Source organism: Ictidomys tridecemlineatus, chromosome 4, assembly GCF_052094955.1.
Source record: "Ictidomys tridecemlineatus isolate mIctTri1 chromosome 4, mIctTri1.hap1, whole genome shotgun sequence".
Lineage (NCBI taxonomy): Eukaryota > Metazoa > Chordata > Mammalia > Rodentia > Sciuridae > Ictidomys > Ictidomys tridecemlineatus.
Genome location: NC_135480.1, coordinates 63,886,041 through 63,902,256, shown reverse-complemented (window position 1 = coordinate 63,902,256; position 16,216 = coordinate 63,886,041). Strand labels below are relative to the sequence as shown.

Sequence of the window (16,216 nt, the reverse complement as noted above, 5' to 3'; positions counted from 1 at the left end):
AGGGAAATTATGCTGAAAAACTAAAAAGCTAGTGGTAACAAGAAAAAGGAACACTGGATTAAAGGAGAAAGCTAATTCCAAGATGAGAAAAATAAAGGGACAGAAGAAAACTATTATTCATTGAGTATCTAGTATATGCTATTAACTGTCCTAGGAGATTTCAAATATTTTACCTTATTTAATTTTCATAATATTCTCAATACTATGAGATAAATAGTATTCCCATTTTAAAAGAGCAGGCTGAGGCATACCTGTTAAGTAACTTATCCCAAGCCTTGCATCCAGTCCACTTGTACATGGCAGGTTCAGAATTAGAACCTAGGTGGAAGGACCACAGCCCTTGACTTTCCCTTCATACTTCTACTTATTAAACTGGTAAAAGCAAGACTTTTCAAAAGGAGAAGGAAAGAAACCAATAATAACTGTACTAGGAGAAAATCAGGACAATCATTACCTGTCTCACTACAATAGAGCTACTTCTTTTAGAAAGTGTAAAAGGAAAAACAAAAAAAAGTAACACCAAAAATTCTCTTTAAATCCCAGAAAACAGATATAATTAGTGACAACACTCTCACCCCTCAGTCTGGCCTAACTGCCACCATTATTTGGATTCCAGATTGCAACCATCATGCCTCTCCAGCTCTCTTCAGTCTTTCAGAAGCTCACTATCAACAATGAGATGGGGGGGGGGGGGCGGAGAATGGCATTATCTAATAAGCCTACATTCCTCAAACTAGAAGGAAAAGTGATATTTTAAAAAATCAACTTCTGCAAAAAATGCTCATTTTATACCACAGTATAACACTGCTTTATACGCCATTGAAATCCCCTACTTTTTTCCACCTAAAATTGTAAAACAAATGAAATCTCAAATCTCAGTTAAGGAACAATATTGACACCTTGTGGTGAACATCCTCAAGTATCAAATAGCAATAAGTAAATTGGCTCTTAATTAAATGTCTCTTTACCTGAAAACAAACATTTAACCCATGAATTTTCAAGGGTTAAGATGCAAAAGTTCAGTGACACACATACACATAAAATTAGAGGGAATATACAAATACCAGAGGCACAACAGTATAGCGAGAGATACTAACTAGAATATACTCTCAAAAAAAAGAAAGAAAGAACAGTCGACCTGGGATCTCATCCTGACTCCAACCAGCACTGAGAATTTTAAAGTTATGTGATATTAAAGAATTCAGATTCTGTGTGTTTTCACATAAAATTATAGATCGGGTAGCAGCAATTTTATAAGCCAAGAAAAGAAAATGTTTGTTTATTTTTTTAATGACAGGGACAACATTGCCTATCTAGAGAGAAAGAAATTAACAATTTAATGTGACAGGTGCTCAAGTTTTCCAACAAGCACTCTATATCTATCATGACAAAAATTATGGAAAGCTGGACATGGTGGCACACAACTGTAATCCCACAGCTCAGGAGGCTGAGGAGGAAGATCACAGGTTTGAAGCCAGTCTCAGCAACCTAGTGAGATTGTAAGCAACCTAGTGAGACCCTGTATCAAAATAAAAAATAAAAAGGGATGGGGCTATGGCTCAGTGGTTTAGCACCCCTGGGATCAACCCCTGGTCCCCCCATCCCCCTCCAAAAAAAATTAGGAAAAGAGGAACATTTAACAGTTAATAGAGCAGGTGATAGATATTTATTACTATGTCTGAGAAAAAGAACTAGCACACAGGAAATTCCATTTTATTAACTATGACAAGTACAATTTAAAGTTGCTAGTTATCCCTGGATTCAGGTTGAGAAATAGACATCTGATCTGTTCAGAAAAAGCATTATTTGTGTTATTAGCTATAAATGAATTACACAATGGTGGTGAGAAAACCACTGTTAATAAAACAATTTGAATCACTAATATATCTGAGGAATCTGGAAGGTACCCTAGAAATGAAACCCCCAAGAGCCAAATCATTCCAAGTTCAAGGTTAAATAACCAACTAATTACCAAGCCTGGTGATTTTGCATTTATAGAAGGCATTGTTTTTTTCAGAAAATTTCCTCAGTCATTATATTATGTGCACCTTGTAAGCATCAGTCTAGAAAGGTAAGACTGTGAAAAGGTGCTGGTTAAAAAATCTTCAAAGCAATCTTCAGTCTGGCTCCTGTTGTGTACCCTGAGATAGAGAAATCATTCAACATCTCTTGGCCTCAGCTTTTATGCTTAAGACAAGAGCTATGATCCCTGATGTGTGAACATTCAAAGGTTCTAAGAAATCAAAATAACAGCTGTGGGATACCAACCTTGCATGTGACTGAGTCACACTCCCTGGCTGGGTGCTGAAGTGCTCAGTGGCAGAAATGTGGCAGAGCTTTCCCCACTCTTCTTGGTTGAGGGACAGTGTCTCATGCATGGGTGTGTCTTGCTATAGCCCCATGGGTGGAGCTACGCTCACCTGTTCCTTTGTAATATAACCCCTTGCCCTGTTTAGGATAGAATCTTCCATGGAAGTGCCTTGTGTGTGTCCCCTTCTCTTACTGTGCCCTTGGGTGTGGCCTACCCAGATGTCAGTCAACCTGCTGACAATGGACATCATGAAGATAAGACTCAGCCCCCTGAAACCTGACCCTTTGCCTCATTTCAATAGCTTCTCCTCAATAAAAGGGGGTCAGCACAAGCTCCTGCTCTTGCGCTCGCGCGCTCTCTCTCTCTCTCTCTCTCTCTCTCTCTCTCTCTCTCTCTCTCTCTCTCTCTCTCTCTCTCTTTCTCTCTTTCTCTTTCTCTCTCTGCGCGGACCCTTAAGGTCAGAGGAGCTATCACATCGACCCCAAAGAAAAAGGTACTTGTTATTTTGCACAGCTCAATTAGCCCAGTTTAACTGGAGTGACCCCTGAGCCTTTTAAATGCAAAAACAGAAACCCAAAAACTAGCTGTGAAAATGCTTGGATATTACACAAATTTATAACATCACTACTTCTATTTTATTTATTTACTTTTTTTTTTTTTTGAAGAATCAGAGAAGTTAAATGAATTGGGATTAATCAAGGATAGCTGAAGTTAATTCCAGCGTTCTGTATTGTACCACAGGGCTTCACAGGCTCCCACAGCCGTTCTCCATCTCCTGTTCTCCTATGTATTCCACAGCATCCCATGCCTTTAAACTATCCTCTTTTAGCCTCTATGATGCTACAGTATTCCTCCTCTTCTCCCTGACTTAGGATATTTTCTTTTAATTCTACTGGTTTATCTAATATGATCCCACAATCTCATTCCCAGAAGACATATTTAATATAATTATATCTTATCTATATTTAACTAGGGAAAACAGAGGTCGAGATAATAGCAGCTTACCCACATTTTCAACTAGACATTCCTCTTTTCAAGACTTAAAACTCACTATGACCCAAACTGAATAGACTAAAAAATACGTATATATTTTTACAACTCTTGCATTCTATCTTCACCTTCAAATTACTAAATCCTGACAGTTCTATTATACATCCTAAGAAGTCAAGGTGAAGGCAATTCCTAAATATAAATCAAAAGTGGTCTTAGTGAAAATCACTGTCCCCTAAGAGTAATTTACACAATTCATGTGACCAAACTCTATATCATCACGTATAATAAGATCCAAGTTTCACATAGAAAAGGCTATTTTTATAATGTTTATAAAACAGCTCTTTCTCCAATCATCCTTATGGACTCTTCCTCTAGTAGATATATAAAGGATATCTAATGGTCTGAAATTTATGATGTGTTATGTAAACATTAGAAAAATACTGCCAAAACCAAATTTCAATGAGTAATCTGTCTGAGTAGCGTGAACAAAGATTGAGTGTCACTGTTAATTTTCTTTTAAAATGCATTTATTAGGGTAGCTTGCCCCCCTGGGAAAATGTCCTTGATGAACTATCACATTTAAAATCAAAGAAAAAATTTAAAATCTTTCAAAATTAAGCCCAGACATTATAAAAATTAGAGCAGAAGCACTTAAACCTCTGAGCATTAGATTCATGTAAAGCTCCTTTGGCTTGCCAAAGATGATTCTTTTAAGATGAACATCAGGTGGAAACTCTGGGGTCGTGGAGGGCTTTTCTAGTTACTGCTATGGCCGTTAAGATTTTGATAAGTCTAAATTTTGCACTTCTGGATGGTGCCGTTTAGAGTATAGAAGACCAACAAATAGCTCACGTCCTTGTTTTAAGATCACTGGCTTCCAACCACTCTTCCCCACTGTCCAAAGTGTGATAAGGGCTTTCCCAAGACTTTATGAAAGAGGTAAACTTCAATTACTGTAGCTATAAAATTTATGAAGTTTTCACTAAAAAATGCTAAGCCCGAGTAACAGCTTCTAGTACACCCGTACATTCTTTCACATGGAAAAGTCACAAATTCAAAATGAGAAAGATTCTTAAGAATTTAGGGGGAACTTTTTCTTACCGTAGCAAAGAGAAGACATCGTAAGAATTGCGAACACAGTTCTGATCCACCTTAAGAAGAATATTCTTCTGAGCATTTGAATAACCCTGAAAGACATTAATCAACAAGTAATCAAAATGAAACAAAATCAAATCTGTATGAGTTAATTATGCTTGCCTTTTTAAAAATATGACTAAATATCTGAGTTTATTTAAAATTTTAGAGATTTCAAGAAATTAAATATAATTTCCATGTAACTGAAGTCTAACCTTTCAGGCAAGCGAATTTAAAATAAATTTCTTTCCCAGTTTCCCACAGAAACAATGTTTCACATTATAAATTGTGGTGAACTTCTCCAAGAAGCTTCAGAAATTCTTTTAACATATTATGTGACTGAAGAAGAGTATTAACAGTAATATTTCAACTATGCCTAGCCATCATGTATAAATAATGTTTATTTGGGGAAAAGGAATTCCAAGTTTTAATCAGGAATGTAAGAAACAAATATTTCCACTCAGAGGTACAAAAGAGTAAGGAAGGTTTCTAAAGAGAACATACACAACGGTAGAATGAATTGGACATAATTTTCCTATGTTCATATACAAAAACACAACCAGGGGGCTGGGGTTGGGGCTCAGTGGCAGAGCACTTGCCTAGCATATGAAGCCCTGGGTTCAATCCTCAGCACCACATATTTTATTTGTTTATTATTATTTTATTTGTTTATTAACAAATAAAATAAAGACATGCTGTTCACCTACAACTACCAAAAAAATTAAAAACAAACACACGACCAGTAGAACTCCACATCACATTCAACCACAAGAATGGGCTCTAATAAAATAAGTTATACTCCATATATATATAATATGTCAAAATACACTATAATGTCATGTATATCTAAAAAGAACAGAGGCTGGAGTTGTAGCTCAGTGGTAGAGCACTTGCCTAACACATACAAGGCACTGGGTTCAATCCTCAGCACCACCTAAAAATAAATTAAAAAAAAAAAGTATTGTGTCTATCTACAACTAAAAAATTAAAAGAGGAGGAGGAGGAGGAGGAGGAGGAGGAGGAGGAAGAGGAGGAGCAGCAGCAACAACAACAACAACATAGCACAATTCCATAAGAAAAGGACAGGTATCTCGCCATCCAAAAAAGGCAGCATAAATACTAGTTAGGAAAAAAAGACTGTAGACCCAGGCCATCAGGCTTCCAATTTGAGACCTTAATACACCAGTTTCATGATCTTAACTAAGTTCTCCTCAGTTTAATATTGGTTTCTTCCCCTTGTAATACAGAATTCTAGTAGTATCTCCCTAACAAATGTGGGAAGTAAAAGAATTAATATTTCTGAAATGAAAATACTATATAAGTGCTTGCTATACTGCTAGTATAAACATCTTTTTTTTTTAAAGATTATGTTGCTCAAAGAGAGAAAGAGAAAGGAAAAGGGGGGGACAAGTGAAATTCTGTCAAAATAGAAGAAACATCAGTGGAATAGAAACAGGGAGGGAGGAAAGACAGAGTAAAGGAAGAACAGTGGAATGAATCGACCTAACTTTTCTATGTACACATATGAATATGCATCAGTGAATCTCACCATCATGTACATCCTCAAAACAATAATTAAAAAAAAAAAAAGTAAACAGCAGAATAATCAGCAGAGGGAAGAGAACGGGAAAGGGAAGAGGAGTTACTAGGTGCTAAATTAGAGCATATTATATTCCGTGCTTTTATAATTATGTCAAAATGAATCCTAATATTATGAATAACTAAAAAGAACCAATGAAAAATGTGGAACTAGAAAAAAGATTGAAAATCTCATAAAAATAAAAAGATTGTCTAGCTCAGACATTAAAAAAATGTTACTAATAAATGCTTGTTAATAAATTGGACAACTTAGATCACACTAACTCCTTAAGAAAACACAGACTGTGAAAACTGACATATTATGAAAAAAGAATATCTGACTAGTACTGTATCAATTTCTTAGTGAATTATCAAAACTCTTCACACATACAGACCCCCACACACAAAGTCCAAATTCAAATTGTTTCACTGATAATTCTATCAAACATAAAGAAAGAACATCAATTTCACAAAAGCCCTTCAGGAAGCAGATAAGGAAACAATTTAAAACTTTTAAGATCAGAATTACTAATACCAAAATTTGTCAAAGACATTGCACACACATACACATACATATACACATACAGGAATCTCTCATGAACAGAAACACAAAATCCCTAGCAAAATGTTAATAACAAACTAAACCAACAATATATCATCAGGATAAAAAAAAAATCATCACGGCACAGGGCGTGGTGGCATATACCTGTAATCCCAGTGGCTTGGGAGGCTGAGGCAGGAGCATCACAAGTTCAAAGCCAGCTTCAGCAAAAAACAAGATGCTATACAACTCAATGAGACCCTATCTCTGAATAAAATATAAAACAGAGCTGGGGATGTGGCTCAGTGGTTGAGCACCCCTAAGTTCAATCCCTGGGTGCCACGAAAGAAAAGAAAAAAAAAACTAACAAAATCAGATGAATACATGAAACAACTATCATAAGCCTAATATGATAAACACACAATTATAAAGATGCAATTTGTGACAACAATAACTTAAGGGTGGGAAAATAGAGCTATATAGAGAGAGGAAAGTTTGTATACTATTAAAACTAAGCTGGTATCAATTTGAACTAGAATGTTATAAATTAAGACGTTAACTGTAATCCCCAAGGCAACCACCAAGAAAAAACTAAAAAACATATACTAAAAGAAATGAAAAAGGAATTAAAATGTTACATGAAAAAAATATCTAATTCAAGAGAAGTTGGTGATGGAAAAAATGAGGAACAAAAAAGATATAAGAAAACAAACATCAAAACTGCAGAAGCCCTTCTGTATCTGTAAATACATTATCTATAAAAATGACGACACACTCCAATTAAAAGGCAGAGATTGAATCCAGTACAGAGGTGCATACTGTATTCCCAGCTACTTGGGAGACTGAGCAGGAGGATGGCAAGTTCAAGGCCAGCAGAAGGACGGCAAGTTCAAGGCCAGCCTTGACAATTTAGCAAGAGCAAGGGATGTAAATAAAAAGGAGGGTAACTCAATGGTTAAGTGCCTTTGGGTTAAACCTCCAGTACTGAAATGGAGGGGGGTAAGATTGGCAGGATAGATTTTTTTTTTTAATGATCTACTATATGCTGTCTCAAGAGACTTACTTCAGAAACAAACAAACAAAAAAAGACTGAAAAGAGCTCATATCAGTGCTGAATATAACTCAGTGGTATAAGCATGCACTGGGTTTAATCTCCAGCACAAAAAGAAAGAAAAAGTCAGTCAGTGATTGAGACAGTCCAGGGGGTGGGGTGTCACATGCCTGTAAACCCAGCAATGTTGGAAACTGAAGACAGGAAGATCACAAGTTCAAGGCTAGACTCAGCAACTTAGAGAGTTCCTGTCTCAAAATAAAAACAAAAAAGGACTGGGGGATGTAGCTCAAAGATAAAGTATCCCCGGTTTAATCCCCACTACCAAAAAAAATAAAATAAAGGCAGAAATACATGGAGACATCAACAGTCCACTTTTAACAATGGATAACACAATTAAACAAAAGATAAACAATAAAAGACACAAATAACACTGTTACCACACTTAACAGACACATGCAGAAGCCTCCATTCTCCTCAGTTGCATGTGGGATGTCCTTCAGGGCAGATCATATGTTCAGATACGAGGCAAATCTCAATATCTTTCAAAAAACTGAAATCATACAAATTATCCTCTCTGACCACAGTGGAATAAAACTAGAAATAAATAATTAGAAGAAATTTGTGGGGAAAAGCATAAATGTGCAAAGTAAACATTCTTGGATAATCAATAGATAAGAGAACAAATCACAAGGTAAATTTTAAAATGCTTTGAATTGAATGAAAATTAAAACACCAGTTCAAAACTTACAGGATCCAATGAAAAAGTGCTGAAGGGAAATTCACAGCTTCAAACATTTATATTTAAAAAAAAGAAAGAGCTCATATCAGTAATCTACCTTCCACCTTAAGACACCAGAAAGAAAAGAAATTAAATGCAAAGGGAAGAAAAAAGGAAATATAAAGATTAGAGCAGAGTTCCACAAAATAAGAGAATATAAAAACAATACAGAAAAATCAATGGAATCAGAAGTTAGCTCCCTGAAAAGATCAACAACCAGACATCCTCTTAAGATAGACTAAACCAGAGAAAAAGAAAGAAGACTCAAATCTCTAAAACCAGGGATAGAAGTGAAAGCATTATTTCCAATCTGACAGAAATAAAAAGGAGTATATAAGAATACTATGAACAAATGAAGCAGACATAATGTTCCCATGTTCATATGTGAATACACAAGCAGTGAACCTCCACATTATGTACAACCAACAAATAGGATCTTAATTAGAATAAGTTATAATCCATGTATGTATGTGTCAAATATACTCTATTGTCATGTATATCTAATTTTAAAATTTTTTAAATTTTGATGTATATCAAAATTTGATGTTTTGTAAATTTTTAATTTTGATGTATATCAAATTTAAAAATTTTATAAAATACTATGAACAATTATATAACAAATCACATGAGTTAGAATAAATAGAAATTCCCAGGAAGACAAATGCTATCAAAAATGGCTCAAAAAGAAACAGAAAATCTGAACAGATCTATAACAGATAAAGGGGCTAAATCAGTAATCATAACGCTATCAGCAAACAAACAAAACAGAACCAGATGCTTTGACTGTAATTTGAAGAAAAAATATCACCAGTCTCAAAGTCTTCCTAATAAAAAAAAAAAGAGAAACACTTCTTAGCACATTCTATATAACCAGTACTACCCTAATATCAAAGCCAGAGAAGAACATCACAACAAAACTATAGACCAATATACAAGGATCTTTCACAAAATACTAACAGAACTAATCTAGCATCATGGTAAAATGATTATACCATCTGATCTATTCTGGGCATATACCCCAAAAGAATTGAAAGCTAGGATTTGAAGAGATATTTGTACAGCTACGGTCACGGTTGTATTATCCACAATTGTCAAAGGGAATAGAAGCAAATGTTCCTAGATGAACATAAAAGCAAAATGTAGTTTATTCATACAGTGCAACATTATTTAGCCTTAGAAAGTAAAAAAAAATTCTAGCACATGCTATAACGTTGATAAACCTTGAGGACATCATGTTAAATGAGTCAAAGGACAAATATTGTTTGATTCCATTTAAAACAAGTATCCAGAAGAGTTTAATTCACAGAAACAGAAAGTAGAAGGGTGACTGCCAGCAGTCAGGAGGAAAGAAATTATTGTTTAATGGGTAGAGAATTTCAGTCTTGTAAGAAAATAGGTAGTGGTAATGGCTGCACAACAATTTGTACTTCATACCATTAAATGTATACTTACAGTGTTTAACAGGATACGTTTTATGTTATATATAATTTGCCAAAATCAAAAATATTTTTTAAAAATAGTCTACATCATGAACAGGTGGAATTTACACATGGTATGCAAAGGTGGTTTAATATGCAAAATCCTTACTAACACACCACAAAATACATGATTATCTCAATGCAGAAAGAGCATCTGACAAAATCCTTTTCATGACTTTTTTTTTTAATCAACAAATTAGAAACAAAACAAAATTCTTGGTGTTGGAGTTGTGGCTCAGCGGTAGAGTGCTCGCCTAGCAAGTGCAAGGCACTGGGTTCAATCCTCAGCACCACATAAAAATAAATAAATAAAAAAAATAAAGGTATTGGGTCCAAATACAACTAAAAAAATATTAAAGAAAAGAAAATTCCTGACTTTCATAAAGAGCATCTACAAAAAACTCAAAACCAACATCACACTCAATGAAAAAAGACCAAAAGATTTCTCCATAAGATCAAAAAGACAAGCGTGACTGCTCTCACTAGTTCTATTTGACAATATAGATTCTATCAGTATGGTTAGGCAAGAAAAATAGCATGTCCAAATTGGACCAGAGTAAATGGAACAACACCCCATGTTCATGGATTTAAAGAGCTAATATTGTCAAGAAGGCAACAATTCGCAAAGCAATCTTTTAGATCCAGTGCCATCTCCCTCAAAATTTCAACAGCCTTTTCTACAGAAATGAAAATACCGATTCTTAAGTTCACATAGAATTGGAAGGGGCCAACAAACAGCAAAAAATAATATAAAAAGAGAACAAAAAAAGAGTCATACTCCCAATTTCCAAACTTACTACGAATCAACAGTAATCAAAACAAGATGGCACTGGCATAAAGACAGCCATATAAATCATGAAACAAAATGGAGAATCCAGAAATAAACCCATACACAATGATGTTTCAACAAAGGTGCCAAGACTATTCAATAGGGAACTAACGGTGTTTTCAACAAATGGTGCTGAAACAACTGGATAAATACATGCAAAAGAATGAAGCTGAACCTGTCTGTAACATCACATTATAAAATCATCTCAAAATGAATTCAAGACCTAAGTTTAAAATTATAAAACTATTAGAAGAAAATAGGTGAACCTAGATAACCTTGGATTCATCAATGGATTCTTAGATATGATACCAAACACATGGAAAACAAAAGAAATAATTGACAAATTGGACTTCTTTCCAATTTTAAAATTTGTGCTTCAAAGAACACTATAATGAAAATGGAGAAGTAACCCACAGAATGGGGGGGAAATATTTCATAAATCTTAAAGGTGAGAGAGGTCTAATATCCAAAATATATAGAATAATCTTACAATTTAACTTTTTTATTAAAAATATAAACAACCATTCTTAAGATGGACAGAAAACTGAAAGAGACATTTCTCCAAAAAAGATACACAAATCACCAACAAGCACATAAGAAGATGATCAACATCATTAGTCATTAGGGAAATGCAAATCCAAAACCACAATAAACTATTACTTCATATCTACTAGGATGGCTATAGTTTAAAAAATAATAATAGTCAGCAGAAAACATGTTGGCAAGAAAATTGAAAAATCAGAACCCTCATACATTGTTTTCAGGAATGTAAAATGGACAGCCACTGTGGAATAAAGTTTAATAATTCCTCAAAAAATTAAAACAGAATTTAAAATTGACATAGCAATTTTGTTCCTAGGTTCACACCTAAGGAGGAAAAAAAACTAAAAACAGGCACTCAAACACTTATATACAAATGTTCATAGCAGGACTACTCACAATATTCAAAAGGCAGAACAACCAAATGGCCATCAACAGAGAAATGGATAAACAAAGTGTGGTATATACACACAATAGAATATTACTTGGCCCTATAAAGGAATGAAGTACTGATACATACTACATGAAGATTTTTAAAAATTAAGCTAGGTGAAAGATGTTGGACACAAAAATATCATATACTGTATGATTCCATTTATATAAAATGCCTAGGCTAGGTAAATCCATAGAAAGGGAAAGTGGCAGCTGTTTTTCCAAGGGCTTGGAGAAGGGCAAAATGGAGTGTTACTTAATGTGTACAAAATACTCTTTTGGGTGATGATATTGTTTTACATTTTGACAGAAGTGGTGCTCAAACAACATTGTGAATGTATTCCATGCCGCTGAATCAACCACATTAAAATGGTTAATTTTTTAAAAATATTTCTTTAGTTGTTGGTGAACCTTTACTACTTATATACAGTGCTGAGAATCGAACCCAGTGCCTCACACATGTTAGGCAAATGCTTTACTACTGAGCAACAACTCCAGCCCTAAAATAGTTCATTTATTACATGAATTTAATAAAATAAATAAAATAAAATAAAAAGAGATGGCTATTAAATAATCTATATATCGTGAAGGCAGATGAGGAAAAAAGAGGACAGACATGAGACAGTCTTATTAATTAGCTTCAAAATCCAAATAAGATACTAGAAATAGATTCAAGTTTCTCAAGAAAAATGATTAATGATGTTTTACTTTGCTTTTCTTATTTTATGCAAAAAGTTGCCAAACATTTTTTTTCTATTAGAAAATCATCCACATCCACTAACATACAACTAAAAGCAACACATGACAACAGAGAGCAAGCATTCAGCTGAGAGCCACTAGGCCGGGTTTTAATCCAATCCACCTGTCACATGAATGAGGAAATCATTTAACTCCTCTAGCCCTCAGTTTAACTATAAAATGAAACTACAACTAAGAAAAGCAGTAATTTAAAATTGAGAATGTTTATGAGCATTTACAGCAACACCAGGCAGTACTGTGCTTCATATTAACATTAATGATTAAATGTTACTATGTTACACGTTAACATATTTGATGCTCACAAAACCCACAAAATAGGTACTAATATTATCCCCACTCTAAAGGTGAGGAAACTGAGACACAGAGAGGATTAAGAAGAAGAGCCATGCAGTCTGGTTCCACAGCTCATGTTCTTAATGACCAGCTATATTTGATCTCACAGACCTTTTTCAATTCTAAAATTCTAGGTCCATGCACTTTTAAGGCAACTTAAGGACGCAATTAAGCCCTTCTGCTTCAGCCATCACTTAGCAATTAACATTCTTGAAATATGCTAAGAGGCTTGTTCTGAATGACATCTAACTTCACCAGATGTTCAATCCCAACAGAGCTCTGATGAAGGAATATAATGGAAAGAAACGGCTCATTTGTCCTTGGTTATCTGTGTGAGATACTGCCAAGTGCCAAAGAGCTCAGAAAAGATTTACATGTCACTCAAAATTCTTCTGAAGCCAGTCCTAACAATTTTGTTTCAAGGAAGAGAATAGTCGCCAGTCTCCTCGCCTGTTAAAGTGTTCAGGAAAAGAGATAATTTTACATATCAAACAAGCAGGAGCAATTCCAGGCAAACCAGGTGTATTTCTAGACCAGTGGTTAGCAAGCTTTTCCATACTGGGCCTGATAGTATTTTCAGCTTTGCAAGCCATATATTATCTTCTTCGTTTTTTGTTTCTAATTCTTTTAAAATGTAAAAACCACTCTTAACTTGCAAGTCATACAAAAACATATGCTGAACTACAGTTTGCTTACCCCTGTGTTAGCCCATTGGATAGGTCACTTATCCAACATGTTACTATACATTTTGAGAGACTGAAGCTGATTCAGCAGTCACAAGACTGTCCTTAACTTCATTAAAACTACAAAAGTTGTACAGAAACAACTTACTTAATAAGATAACTAGTTATGATGCAAACAGCATTATACATACCCTTGTCCATTTCAGTGTTTACTAAACACCTGACACAGAGGATGTTAGGCAATTGCTATGATCATCCTCATGAAGTGCACAACCCAGGTAAGGTTCCAAGTGAAGGAAATAATGCAAAGATGTCATAAGTTAAAAAAAAAAAAAAGAAGAACTATAGGAGTTCTAATGTGGTAAAGATTCCAGGTAGTAGAAGCAGAAACATCAAAGTCTGCAGAGGTGACAGCATTCAGGATGGATTAAGAAGTTCTGAAAAGCTAAATGGCAGAGCAGGAAAGTCCCACACAGACTGAACACCTTCAGCCAAAGCCTAGTGGGAAAACACAAGCTGCATCAGAGAAGATTAAATAGTGGCCCAATTTGTTCACCTTCAGTGATGTGAAAATTATTTGGAACCCTGGAGAGGAAAGGAGGAGATACAGCTGAATAAGTAGATTGGGAGGTCTGGAGCACAGAGAGGATCAAATACCATGCTAAAAGTGAAGACAACTTATGGGCAACAAAGACACATGAGGCGTTTCTGACATTGTGGAGTAATGATCATAGCTGTACGTAAGCAAGGGTACTAAGGTAATGACAAATATGATGAATTGGAGGAGGCAGAATGCCCAAATACCAGTTAACTGGCTATTATAAAAACCACACACACTAGATGTACCGTGAGCTCAATAGCAATGGTAATGAAGAGAAAGAGAGAAGCATACATAGAACCAAAAGTACTATTAATGGGATGAAGTTGAGCTGATGGAAAGGAGAAAATCGGGTCAGAGATTTAGACACAGCCAACAGACAATGAGGATTTATAATTTTAAGCAATGAAATTATGCATTAACAAGATTAACCAGGCAGTGGTGAGTAAGACAAAGTAGATATAAAGATCCAAGAGTCCACAGGCCTGCCAGGAAACTACTGTAATAATCCTGCTCTTTGGGGATGCTGGTCTGAGCTTGGATTACAACAAGGAAGATGGACAAGTAGTCATGGATACCAGAGTTATTTCAAAGAAAGACTCAAAGACTCAGAGGCAGACTGAATACAGTGGATAAAAAGAAAAAAAAAATCAATCAGAATTGACAAAATTTGAGGCCTAAATAAATGGAATAATGGTTAATAAAGATGTGAAAAATTGGACAGGAAAGCAAACCTAGAGAAAAAATGAAGAGTTCTATTTAAAGCATAATAATTTGGAAATGGCAGGTATCTATGCAGAAATGGTCAGAAACCACAGACAGAAGTAGAATTTCAAATAACAAGCTAAACAACTAATGATAACCAAGTAGCATATTCCAGTAGAACTTCCAATAACTAGTTCTAAAGAAGCTTCATTCAATCATTCAACAAATATTTATTAAGTTACTACTATTATATGCCAGACACAGTGCTAAATACTAGGGATAAACTATTTTTGGTGAAGACAGACATGCCCCTGACTTCATAAAGTCAATTCCTACAGTTTGGAAGGAAAGAAAAATATGAACAAATGGACAATCAGAATATAATAAATAATTTAATGAGGAAAATATAATGCCACATGTTAGGTGAGCATAAAAGAAGGGTATCCAAATTAAATTTAGGAGATACATCACAGAACAAGAAAATCTTCCTTAGAAATGGGTCTCAAGAGTGGCATGGAAATATTTTAGCACAAGAAAATTTTAAGGATAGGGTATTCAGAAATAAGGAATTGGATCAAAGTAAAACTCTGCAAGCCATTAATTACAGAGGGGAAATGCTAAAGACTTGACTTTAAAAAAAGGAGGGACATGATCAATATTTTAGAAATGTCAAAACACAGTAAAGAAGTAGATATTCGGCAGCCACCATCAGTAGTGTTTCAAAGACAAAACGGTCCAGATGACTCCTCTGATCCAGCTTGGGAAGGAGTGGTGCTATTCACTGAGTTAGGGAATTATAGGAGACGGTCTTCAGAGAGGATGAAGGGAACTGAGTTCCGCTGGGGCCATAAAATGTATGTGTCTACTAGATGCTAATCTAGACCAGAAATGCAGACCTGAGAGGGATCAGCAAAATCCAGATAAAATATGTTACAGAGAAGAAAAAGGTCCAGTGGAAGCCTGAGGACAACAGTTTAAGAGCTCCACAAAGCTTTCCCTAGCCGACCCCAAGCCTTTTTCATGTTATTCTTCAAACTTAATTACACTTTCCCCATGGCTCTTCTTTGCTTAATTAGAACAAGAAATAATAATGGACAAGGGAGAAAAAGTGACTCATCCTACTACTTGGACACTTCAGATGCAGCAAATATGCTTTGTATGACCACTCCTAAAATAGCTACCTGATGAATTAACAGGGAGCCTCTGATCCTATGTGTATATATTCCTGGACGTTAATATACTTTAAAGTGTAAGCCAAGTTTAAACTGAGAAAAACTGTGCAAGTATCTCTGTTAAGCATCAGCACTCTCCGCCTTGAGTTCTGATGAAGCCCAGATGCTGAGTTGTTAAGAAGGGAAGGTGAGACCTCTTAAGACACTGAGCTGAATATGTACATTCCCCCAATTTGGCGGGTTTCAGGCATGCTTTTCCTTTCAAAACAATGAAAAGCAGTATTATTAAGAATCGTAT

The 16,216-nt window shown here is 35.1% G+C and overlaps 1 protein-coding gene across 4 annotated transcripts in view; it reads right to left on the bottom strand.

Annotated features, from left to right (window-relative positions):
* The window catches only part of Uvrag (UV radiation resistance associated), a 313,881-nt gene that overhangs the window by 220,450 nt on the left and 77,215 nt on the right, over positions 1 to 16,216 (bottom strand). For all 4 annotated transcript variants that reach the window (XM_078046691.1, XM_078046692.1, XM_040284963.2 and 1 more), the window contains one exon: positions 4,406 to 4,491. In XM_078046691.1, coding sequence (XP_077902817.1) covers positions 4,406 to 4,491 — 86 coding nt within the window. The remainder of the gene's footprint in view (positions 1 to 4,405; positions 4,492 to 16,216) is intronic.